The sequence below is a fragment of the Vipera berus genome, assembly GCF_964194415.1.
Source record: "Vipera berus genome assembly, chromosome: 16".
Taxonomy (NCBI): domain Eukaryota; kingdom Metazoa; phylum Chordata; class Lepidosauria; order Squamata; family Viperidae; genus Vipera; species Vipera berus.
In genome coordinates, this window is record NC_138219.1 from 6,240,121 (window position 1) to 6,251,996 (window position 11,876).

At 46.2% G+C, this 11,876-nt stretch overlaps 1 protein-coding gene across 1 annotated transcript; it reads left to right on the plus strand.

Annotated features, from left to right (window-relative positions):
* Positions 1 to 519: 519 nt before the first annotated feature.
* On the plus strand, positions 520 to 11,348 carry NAA40 (N-alpha-acetyltransferase 40, NatD catalytic subunit). The gene is made up of 8 exons (XM_081340818.1): positions 520 to 554; positions 5,571 to 5,689; positions 6,926 to 6,978; positions 7,418 to 7,513; positions 8,548 to 8,706; positions 9,164 to 9,247; positions 10,428 to 10,505; positions 11,185 to 11,348. Exons 2-8 carry the CDS (start codon positions 5,651 to 5,653, stop codon positions 11,324 to 11,326), a joined length of 651 nt encoding a protein of 216 aa, XP_081196944.1. The 5' UTR covers positions 520 to 554; positions 5,571 to 5,650; the 3' UTR covers positions 11,327 to 11,348.
* The last annotated feature ends 528 nt before the right edge of the window (positions 11,349 to 11,876 follow it).

The following is an 11,876-nucleotide window of genomic DNA, read 5'->3' on the forward strand; positions in this document are numbered from 1 at the left end:
TTTATTTTATTACATTTATATACCGCCCTTATTAATCAATGTTGAATTAATAGGTAAAAAAGGGTAAAAAAATGCCATCTTTTTTTCTTTCTTCGCTCTAGCCAATCAGCGGCTAAGAAATTCAATTTCCCCCCCCCTCCCGCCGGCGGAACTAGAGTTAAAGGGCGGGGTTTAGGAAAAAAAAAGGGGCGGAACGAGGCCAAGAACACGAGCGCGCACGCGCGCCTCCGCTCCTCTACCTGTTTGCGTTCGGGCTAACCCTCCGCGCTTTCCCGCTCTTTTCGCCTTTCTTTTCCCCGCCCCCCCGCTTCTCCTCCGCGCACGCGTCTAAGGAGAGGCGCCGCCTGCTCCTTCCGCCCTCTCCTTTGCCCTTCCGCCGCGTTGCGCAGGCGCGGCCGGCCTTGCGCCCGCCTCCACGCCGTCGCGTCAGGGGTTCTATCCCGCCCGTGGCGGGGGGGGGTTGTCTTTGCGCAGGCGCAGTAGTTTCGTAGCCCTCTCGGGTCACGCATCATTGGGGAGGCTGTGGGGGGCTCGCGGTCGCCATCACCATGGGGGTAAGGGGGGGGTGAGAGAGGGAGAGGGCAGGGTTGGAGCCGGAGAAGGGGGAGGAATGGCGAGGGGGACAGAAATGTGGGGAGGGGGGAGCTCAGAGTAACGGTGAGGGGCTTGAGAGGGGTCAGTATTGAGGGGGGGGCTTGTTTTGCAGGGAATGGGGTTGAGAAGCCTGGCCTGGGGGCGAGAAAGGATGGAGGCCCAGGCTATAAATTGGGGAGGGGGCTGGGGGAAGAAAACGAAAAACTGGGGGGGGGGGGTTCAGTGTGTCAATCCAGAAAAAAAAAGATGGATGGATGGGGGGGGGGGAAACAACTAACGTATAAACAGCAGCAGAAGAAACGCGTGTCTGCATTTATTATGCTGGTTTAGGTGGCTGCCCACCTCGTGCACAGGACCCTGTTTCCTTTGGGGTTGGAAGTGTGTTTGTGTGTGTGTGTGTGGGGGGGGGTTCTTACCTTTTAAATCAGAGGTCTTCAAACTTGGCCCTTTTATGACTTGTGCACTTCAAGTCCCAGAATTCCTCAGCCAGGCATGCCTGGCTGAGGAATTCTGGGAGTTGAAGTGCACAAGTCATAAAAGGGCCAAGTTTGAAGACCTTTGTTTTAAATATTCAGCAGAGTTGAGAGTGGGGGGTGGGGAAACCGTTTAAAGTTTTTGGAGTGACTTCTCCCACTCCCTGGCTTCCAGGTGGTGCTAGACTACAGTTCCCATCCTCCACAGCCAAAGGGGGCATATCGCAAAGTCAAAGGATTGGTATGGGGTGGGCTGGAAGGGATGGTCATGAAAAGAGGATATTGGAGGTTTTAATTATACACACACACACAAATATACATGTATATAGATACACACATATACATATGTATAGATACGTACATACACACTATATATCTATACACACACACATAAATACATATAAATATACATGTATATACATATATATACATATATTTACACACATACACAAATACATATAAATATACATGTATATACATACACATACACATACATACATTATATATATACACACACATATATACACATAAATATACATGTATATATATATATATATAGTATATATATACATACACATACATATATACACACACAAATACATATAAATATACATGTATATACATACACATATATACATTATATATACACACATACACAAATATAAATATACATGTATATGTATATATATATATATATATATATAGTATATATATACATACACACATATACACACACAAATACATATAAATATACATGTACATACATATACATACACACACACACACACACACACACACACACACACACACACACATTTTTCATTGCTAGTTTCTGTTTCATCTCTGTAGACACTGAAAGATCTTTGCAAATGGGCCAGGTGTCTTTTTGAATTAGGGCACTGCTTCCATCTGTTTGTTATCGTTGTACACTTTCCGGATCCAGATGGCTCATACAGCAGTAAGATTTGAAAAGGTATCAATATACCTTAATTGCTGCAGGTGAAATGCTTGTGTTTCTAGCTTGCCGATGGGAGAGGCCTTTGTTGGGTTTGCTTGAGTCGCTTGGAAGCATTTAATCTCTGGAATGCAAAACCACATTTTAGAAGGATAAGTTTCACGTTAAGAGTCAGAACCTTTTTTTTAAGAAAGTCAAAATTGATTTTATAGATGCTAGATTTAATCTGACGCATCCATCATCATCATTTTAGCCATTATCTTATCCACTGCAGGATGAAGGCTTCTTCTGCAGGTTTCCAACCCAAACAGTCCTGGGCTTTCCTTTGCCAATTGGGCCCGCCATACTTGCTGATGTTGTCACTCCATCTTGTTTTGGGTCTCTTTCGTGGAGACTTTTAATCAAACGGGATCCGTTCTGTGACCGCTTTGGTCCACCAGCCATCAATTCTCCTTGCCATGTGACCAACTCTTGATGGAAACATATACTTTTGTTTGTTCCCTTGTCCATGTGTGGGTCTTTCTATCTTGTCTTGTAAGGCCGAGCATGTATCTTCCATGGCTCTTTGCACCACTCATAACTTTTGTATTGAGTGTGAGGTTAGTGTCCGTGTTTCACTGGCATACGTTAGAGCAGGTAGCACACGCTGATCGAAAATGTTTCTCTTCAGGCCTAGGGGGAGTTTCTTGAAAATTACACTTTAACTTGCCAACCACATTTGGCAATTTCCTTTATTGTATCACCTTCCATTGGTGCATTATCGCACAGATATCAGTGACACGGGCAGCTGATAAAACTCAACGCACCCTGCTTGGTTCTTACAAAATGACACACAGCAAATGTGACAGTTGCCACTTGACAGTTGTCCAGTTGCTGCCTCTGAATGACTTGGTGATACCACTTCTCACTTCAGTATCCCCCTCCTACTTTTTCAGGCTTGCGTTGTGACCCAAATTGTGCATCTCGGTCCTCAACTTACAAACCCCGTCAGGACCAGAGTTTCTCTGGCTAAGCAGGGTGGTTGTTAAACGAGTTACGCCTGATTTTACAACCTCCTTTGCTACGGTGGTTAGGCAAACCACAACAGTAATTAAGCGAATCACCCAGAGCAGTAATTAAGCGAATCACCCAGCCGTTAAACGGATCTGGCTTCCCCTGTTGCTTTGCTTGTCGGAGGTCGGCTGGGAAGTTACTTTTTTTTCCAGGGCTGTTGTAACTTCAGACGGTCACTAAACAAACAGTCGTAAGTTGAGGACTACCTGTACGATATAGTGTGCACAGGTAGTCCTAAACTTAGTGACTGCTCAGAGTTACAATGGCTCTGAAAAAGGTGACGTACGGCCGTTTTTTACAGTTCTAACATTTGCAGCGTCACATGATCCAATTTCAGATACCCGGCAACTGATTCATATTTATGACCGCTGCCGTGTCCCCTTTTGCGACCTTCAGACCAGCAAAGTTGATGGGGAAGCCAGATTCCCTTCACTAACTTAACAATTGAATAAAGTTGGAAGGGACCTTGGAGGTCTTCTAGCTCAACCCCTTGCAACGATTCACATAGCAACTCTGGTGAGAACAGTCATAAAACGGGCCCGAAGTCATTTAATAAATGTCTCACTCCACGGAAATTTTGGGCTCCGTTGTGGTCGTAAGTCGAGGACTCCCTGTATAGAAGTGGATATAGAGCCTCCACACAATATCTGCCAACTCTGGTCTCACTTTCTGAAGGGGCTTCCTAGCCAAGTGCACGCAGTGAATTGAGAAAAGTGCCCTTACTTGAACTTTTGAGGGATGTAAAGGGTTATAGGGAGGTTAAACATATGCTTCTATTATAATAATAATAATAATAATAATAATAATAATAATAAGAAGAAGAAGAAGAAGAAGAAGAAGAAGAAGAAGAAGAAGTAGTTGGAAGGGACCTTGGAGGTCATCTAGTCCAACTCCCTGCTCATGCGGGAAACCCTATACCATTTCAGACAAATCGCTGTCCAGTCTCTTCTTAAAAACCTCCAGTGTTAGAGCATTTACAGCTTCTGGAGGCAGGTTGTTCCACTGGTTAATTGTTCTCACTGTCAAGAAGTTTCTCCTTAGTTCTAGGTTGCTTCTCTCCTTGACTAGTTTCCATCCGTCGCTTCTTATCCTGCCTTTGGGCGCTTTGGAGAAGAGCTTGACTCCCTCTTCTTTGGGGCAGCCCCTGAGATTGGAAGACTGCTATCATGTCCCCCCCTCACCCTTCTCTTCGTTAAACTACACATACCCAATTCCAGCAACCGTTCCCTCTATGTTTTAGCCTCCAGTCCCCCAATCATCTTTGTTGCTCTTCTCTGTACCCTTTCTGTCTTGAAATCATCACAGCTGCTGACTCATCAGCCCGGCAGAAGTTGTTTTTTTAAAAAAAATATTTTAACAAAACAAAAAGAAATTGCATTTCCAAAGCACATTTCTACGGGCTTGTAGTGGTAGAAGCCAGGGGAAAAAAAAGTTATAGGAACGAAGCTGTGAGAGGCCCAGATTCCTCTTGGATTTTCTTCCTTGTTCTGAAAAGCTGCCCCACGCACATTTCGAATTTCCGAGGAGCTGTCTCTGGATTAAAAACAAACAAACAAAAAAAACAGAACAGTATAAAAGCGTTTCAGATAACCACGAGCTGGAAGATCCCAGGGCATAATCCTTCAGCAGTGCTTTGCCAAAGCGATGCTGCATTAGGAAGTACAGTTTGAAGCATTCACTTCTTTATTCACAGTCTTAAGAAGAGAATTAAAAACAAAACCCTCCACATTTTAATCGGCTCGATCCACGGCAAGTTTAACTTATAAAACGGGGCCGTTGTTTAATCGGGGATGTTTTAATATTCTTCGTTTCTTCAATAGAGAGAAGCTTTTGATTGACAACTCACTTTAGCCTAGCAGAATCCACAGGATGGTCAAGGTCTTCTATTTTATATTTATTTTATTTTATTTTAACCATGCGACTGCAGGAATACTGCGACGGTCGTAAGTGGAAGCGTTGGAGATAAGTCTCTTTTTCAGCAATGTAACACCAAGCGGTCGTTAAACGTATGGTTGTAACTTGAGGACCACCTATATTGCAGGCCTTGTAGAAAGTGTAGCCTACAGGAAGTGGTTAAATTACAACAGTTCATTTAGTGACCGTTCAGAGTTACAACGGCACTGGGAAAAGGGACTTAGGACCGTTTTTCAAACGCGTCACCTCCCCGTGATCACATGATCAAAATTCAGGCGCTTGGCAACTGGCATTTAACTTAAAGAGGTTGCGGAGTCCCGTGTTCCCCTTTTGTGACCTGACAAGCCAAGTCCATTGGGGAAGCCAGATTCACTTAACAACCGTGTTACTAATTTCACAACTGCAGCGATTCACTTAAGGACTGTGGCAAGAAAGATCTTAAAGTGGGCAATATTCACTTAACTCTCTCGCTTTGCTCGGTTGGGCTCAATTGTGGTCGTAAGTCGAGGACTGCCTGTACTGTGGAAGAAGTCTTAATAGATGGGGAACTGTTCAGTTCTGTTTGTGTTGTTGTGTCTTAGCATTTCAACCCTCCTGGTTGCAGAGGAAGTCCAGCAAAGGGAAGGAGAAGAAGCAGAAACGATTGGAGGAGCGGGCAGCCATGGATGCTGTCTGTGCCAAGGTTGAAGCAGCAAATAAAGTGAGTTTCCCCCCCCCCCTTTTATTTCACTTCTTTATTACTTTATGATGCCAGCTATGTCTTTATCTTTCAGCTTCTCCCAACACCCTTGCGGCTGTAAAAAAAAATAAACACCATGTGTAAAACCAAATTAGTCCAGTTAAAATCTGTGCAGAGGTGTCCAACCTTGGCAGCTTGTAAGACTTGTGGACTTGCAAGTCCCAGAATTCAAGAGCTAGTTGGGGAATTCTGGGAGTTGAGGTCCACAAGTCTGAAAGTTGCCCAAGGTTGGGCACCCTCGATGTAGCGATTAGAAAGGAAACTCAATTTCTGATTCCTGAAACTTAACTGAACGGCTTTACTCCAAGAATTGCATAATTTACAAATGCACATAGTTGGGGGGGGGGGGAAACCTTCCCTTATAGGTTTCCACAACTTCTGGAAACAAGCCATTCCACAGATTAATTGTTCTCATTGTCGGGAAATCTCTGCTTATTTCCCGGCTAGATCTCTCCTTGATTAGTTTTCCATCTGTTGGTTCTTGTTTTGCCTTCAGATGGCTTGCAGAAGACCCACCTCTTCCTTGTGGCAGCCCCAAATATAGGACAAGGGTCTGATGGCTCTTCCGACATCATCTTTTTAGTTTGCCTAATGCAAGGGTAGGCAACCTTGGCTCTTTTATGACTCGTGGACTTCAACTCCCAGAATTCCTGAGCCAGCATGGCTGGCTCAGGAATTCTGGGAGTTGAAGTCCACGAGTCATAAAAGAGCCAAGGTTGCCTTGTTGTTGTTAGCTGCGAAGTCGTGTCCGACCCATCGCGACCCTATGGACAACATTCCTCCAGGCCTTCCTGTCCTCTACCATCTTCTGGAGTCCATTTAAGCTCACGCCTACTGCTTCAGTGACTCCATCCAGCCACCTCCTTCTCTGTCGTCCCCTTCTTCTATTGCCCTCGATCTTTCCCAGCATTAGGCTCTTCTCCAGTGAGTCCTTCCTTCTCATTAGGTGGCCAAAGTATTTGAGTTTTAGCTTCAGGATCTGGCCTTCTAAAGAGCAGTCAGGATTGATCTCCTCTAGGACTGACCGGTTTGATCGCCTTGCAGTCCAAGGGACTCGCAGGAGTCTTCTCCAGCACCATAGTTCAAAGGCCTCAATTCTTTGGCGCTCAGCCTTTCTTATGGTCCAACTTTCACTGCCATACATTGCAACAAGGTTGCCTACCCCTGGCCTAATGCCTTTCTTTCTTTTTTGTACAGCTGGGAGACCCCTTAGAAGCTTTTCCCGTGTTCAAGAAATACGACAGAAACGGGTCAGTAAAAAGCCCAACGTCCTTTTTTTTTTTTTTTTGGAGGTGAGAGATTCGAACCCGGACCTCTCCCTCGGCGATTTATAATCGCGAAGCGTCGCCCTTGTCCCGCTCCCACCTGCTCGGCCTCTCCCGTCCACGCAATCCCCGGATTTTACGTCGCAATGCTTCCGTTTCCACGAATCATTTTTTTTTTTTTATATTTATTCATGTCGAAAATTTAGACGGCCGCTGCTCGCTCTCACAGCGGCTCTTAGAGGGGGCACGCAAACAATAAAAAAAACCTACATTTTTTTTAAAAAAAAATAAAATTAAAAAAAACCCAATATAAATGGAAAAAAAAAGATAAACCCCCCCCCACCACCCCCTAATTACTAAATAATCCTGATTATGTCTTGTGTTGTTTTTTTTCCCTTTCCTTCCTTTCGCTCTTTCGTTGCAGACTGAACGTTTCCATCGAGTGCAAACGCGTCTCCAGTTTGGAGCCAGCGACTCTTGACTGGGCCTTTGAGCTGACTAAAAAGAACATGCAGACTTTGTAAGGCCCTAAAAATACCCAGGGATAATGGGAGGCCGGTGGGTAGCCATGACCCAACAATTGTGGTCTGAGCAAAAGCTGGTTCGCTCCCACCCTCTCTGCTTCAGGAGCCAAAATATTCGGTTCGCAAGAGGGAGAAATGCTCAAAAGCACGGGTGGCCCTTCACTTGCAACGCTCTGCTTAGGGACCGTTCTGAGTTACAACAGCGCTGAAAAAGAGTGACTTTTGGACTCTTTTTTCACACTTAAGACCCTTGCCGCATCCCCCCGCGGTCACGTGATCAAAATTGGCGACTGACCCGTATTTACGACGGTTGCGACGCCTCCGGGGCTTACGTGATCCCCTTTTTGCCACCTTCAACGGGGAAGCCCGATTCGCTTTGCGACCGTGTCCCTAACTTAACCGTTATATATTGGCTCACGTAACCGCCGAGGCAAGAAAAGTTGTACACTGGCGCGAAGGTTGAGCTCCGGATGGCGCCTGATCTTCACTCCTTCCGCCGCGATCTAAAGACATTCTTATTTGAACAAGCCGGCCTGGCCTGATGCGGGATTGGTGGGGTTTTTTATTGTTATTTTAATATTTGTATTTACTGTTTTTAGTGGGCATATATTTAATTCTTTTTTAACTTTTGTAACTTTGTATTTTTTATTCTTGCCCTGTTCACCGCCCTGAGTCCTTCGGGAGAAGGGCGGTATATAAATAAAATTATTATTATTATTATTATTAACGGCTGGTCTCGCTTAGCGACAGAAATTTTGGGCTGTACTTTTGCGGCTGTAAGCCGAGGGCTACCTGTGCAAGGATCAGCTGTAAGTCGTTTTTCAGCGTTGTAGCTTGGAACGGTCAGTAAACAGAACGATTGTCAGTCAAGGGTTACCGGCAGGGACTATATGGAGAACCAGACCTTTCTGGAAAAGGATCATTATGGAAAGATTTCCCCAACTTCCCTGGACAGAAGGTGGTTGATCTTGCCTTGAAGGACATTTTCATTTCTCTCTCTCTTTCCTCCCCCCCCCTTTGTCCTCTAAAGGTATGAGCAGAGCGAGTGGGGGTGGAAGGACCGGGAAAAACGGGACGAAATGACCGACGACCGGGCTTGGTACTTAATCGCTTTGGAAAATGGCTCCCTTCCGGTGGCGTTCTCGCATTTCCGCTTTGATGTCGAATATGGAGAGGAAGTTCTCTATTGGTAGGGCTTTCGGCGACTGGATTGCCGGCTTCATCAGGCGGGGAGTTCCGATAAGACGAGAGCGGAATAGCAATAGCGTTGAGACTCCATCTACTGCCCCCCTAAGGCTTTACAACACACTCTGGGTGCCCTCAATGGTTTCCACTCCAAACTGCAGTCATAAATTCAGGAATATCTATATCCTTAGCGGAATTGGCAAGGCTGCTTACCAGGAAAGAGTTTTGACAGCAAGGGAAGCCAACTGGGTGCCCTCCATTAGTTATTTTCCTTCCCAGTCAGTCTTCTGAACCACACCCCCCCCCAGCAAGCTTTCAATATTTATTTGGTGGTTAAACGGTTGCAGGCACTGACGTCGAATGAAAACAAAAATGTTTTGGTTTTAAAACAAAAGGATGGTTGATGACTCTGCCGGGACGTTGGTATTTGCCTACTTATTTCTCTCTCTTCTTACTTCTAGCTATGAAATACAGCTGGAGAGCAGAGCAAGAAGGAGAGGGCTGGGCAAGTTTCTCATTCAGATCCTGCAGCTTGTGGCAAACAGGTAAGGCTGTGCTGCCCCATAATTCCTGAGCTAGAAATTGATCTCACTTGGAGGAGTCCCTGCGGATTTTACTCCGCTAGTCGTGGCCGACTTATTATAACGAGCCGGCGCTGTCCGAAGACATTTTCCTGCGGTCATGTGGCCAGCATGGTGTCACGGAGCGCTCTGACTTTCCCACCGAATTGGTACCTATTTATCAACTCGCGTTTGCATGCTTTCAAGCTGCTAGGTTGACAGGAGCTGAGGCCAGGACGGCAGCTTAGCCCGTCGCATGGCGCCAGGTCTCAAACCTGGGCTGCTGGCTTTCCAGCTGGCAAGCCCAGCGTCTTAGCTGCTGAGGCACTGCACTGCCAATCCCACTGGGGCAAACTTTATTGATGTTTAACGAAACTCAACTCTCAACATTAGGAACTGATAATCCCAATTCTGAATGTTCCAGTTATTAACATAGCCAGGGGTGGGCTCAATATATTTCTCATTTATTCTTGACTAAACCAACATCTCCACGATTGATGTACTGATGAGGAAGTACAGTACTGCATTTTTTTTTTACCGTCCTGCAGTCATAAGGACTAGAGCCACCATCCACAAGCAAAACCAAGCACGCTAACGCAGGGCAGACATATCAGAACACAAGATAATCACTCCCCACGTATGGATGCGGCCTTTAGCACAAAAGCTTTGTTGCTGGTTTCGTATTGGGGCCTTCAAAATGCTTGGATTTTAAAACAGGCTTCGGCTTCTGCTTAAGCGACTTGGTACTGGATTAGATTTGCTGAGATGTACAGCGCTGTGGGAATTAAAATTCAGTGGCAATAAGGCTTCACGTGCCACGTGGAAGGAGAATAGGGTCGTTCTTGGCTAAACATGCTGAAGTGCGTTTAATTTCTCCTTTCGTGTAGAGCAGGCGTGTCAAACTGCCGGCCCGCGGACCGGACATGTCACAAAGAAACGGCGCCCACCCCGTTGCCGGCAATGGGGAAAAAGTTCCGATACGTCGCGCGATGTCACGTGACGTCGCGAGTTTGACATGTCTGGTGTAGAGCTAGGCATCAGTTCAAAAGATGGAGCTTCTTAGCAACTCTGCTGAATTTTTTTTCTCTCTCGTTCTATTTTTCTTTCCCCTTCCTGTTTTTCTCCCAACCCATTCTGAGTTTGGCTCTCCCTGACTTTTCGTTAGCACACAGATGAAGAAAGTCATGCTAACGGTCTTCAAACATAACCACGGGGCCAACCAGTTCTTCAGAGAAGCTTTGCAGTAAGTCAAAAGTTTCATCATTCTCTCTCTGCGAGGCAGAAAGAAGAAGAGGATGGCTGGATAACGGGGTTTTTAAACAAAATACCTTTCTAGGGCATCGGCTCTTTGCTTAAGATTAGAGCGCGCACCCCGTTAAAATGACTTTGGCCAACAACTAGGCCAGTGATGGCGAACCTTTGAGAGACCGAGTGCCCAAACTGCAACCCAAAACCCACTTAGGTATCGTCGGGTGCCAGGTGGGGGTGGCCCATTGGGTGGGGGTGGCCAGTTGGGTGGGGGTGGCCAATTGCTTGGGCGTGGCCCATTGGGTGGGCGCAGCTGCGGTGTTAACGGCAGACTGGGTGGGACTAAAAAGTTCAATCAATCGATTCCAACTTTGCGAGAACTTTTTTTTTCCCCGTGAGAAGTTGAAGTTTGATTGATTGAACCTTTTTTTTTTTTTTTGCACATGGCGGAGGCCTAGAGCGAAAAGGTTTTATAAAACCCAGCTGAAGGCCTAGGACTGGGGCGTGCCCACAGAGAGGGCTCTGCGTGCCACCTGTGGCACGCGTCCCATAGGTTTGCCACCACGGAACTAGACCATTCCCCCAGATAACGATCCGACTCCTGTTGATAAAACACCAGCTGGAAGAATCCTGCTTTTTTTTGTTTGTTTTTTTTAATTGTCCTGACCTTTTAGATTTGAAATAGACGATACCTCACCGAGCATGTCTGGCTGCTGCGGGGAAGACTCCTCCTACGAAATTCTCAGCCGAAGAACAAAATTTGGGGAGGGCCAGCAGGCTCATTTGGGCTCTCAGTGCGTGGGCTGCTGCCACTGAGGGGCTCTGTGGCTGCCTGAAAAAAAAAATCCGCCACTCTCCAGGTAGGCCTGGCTTCCTCGTGGCTTCTCGTGACCTTGTCTCAGTTCTGGCTGCACTCCTGAGTCAAGAGGGACAGGACTCCTGTGTTACATCCCGGGTGCCGGGATGCGAGATTTCCCTCCCTGTCGGAGGTCCTTGAAATCGAAGCCGAGTCGTACCTTTTAGGCCTGGCCTCGCTTACCTGCAGCCTCAAACCGAAGTGGGACTCTGCAAGGTTTTCTCTTTGTCTCTGTCTCTCTGTCTCTGTCTCTCTGTCTCTCTCTCTCTCTCTCTCTCTCTGTCTCTCTCTCTGTCTCTCTCTCTGTCTCTCTCTCTCTCTCCCCTTTTTATTTCTCCTTTTCCCACTATTTTTCTCTTCCCCCCTCTCTCTCCACTCTCTCTCTTCTCTTTCTTTCTCCCTTTCTATTTCTCCTTTTCCCACTATTTCTCTCTTCCCCCCTCTCTCCACTCTCTCTCTCTCTTTCTCTTTCTTTCTCCTCCCTTTCTATTTCTCCTTTTCCCACTATTT

Coding starts and splice junctions, on each gene's coding strand:
- NAA40 (XM_081340818.1), top strand. CDS start 5,651: ATGGATGCTGTCTGTGCCAAGGTTGAAGCAGCAAATAAA. Junction 6,979..7,417: donor AAGAAATACGACAGAAACGG/GTCAGTAAAAAG, acceptor CTTTCGTTGCAG/ACTGAACGTTTCCATCGAGT. Junction 7,514..8,547: donor AAAAAGAACATGCAGACTTT/GTAAGGCCCTAA, acceptor TGTCCTCTAAAG/GTATGAGCAGAGCGAGTGGG.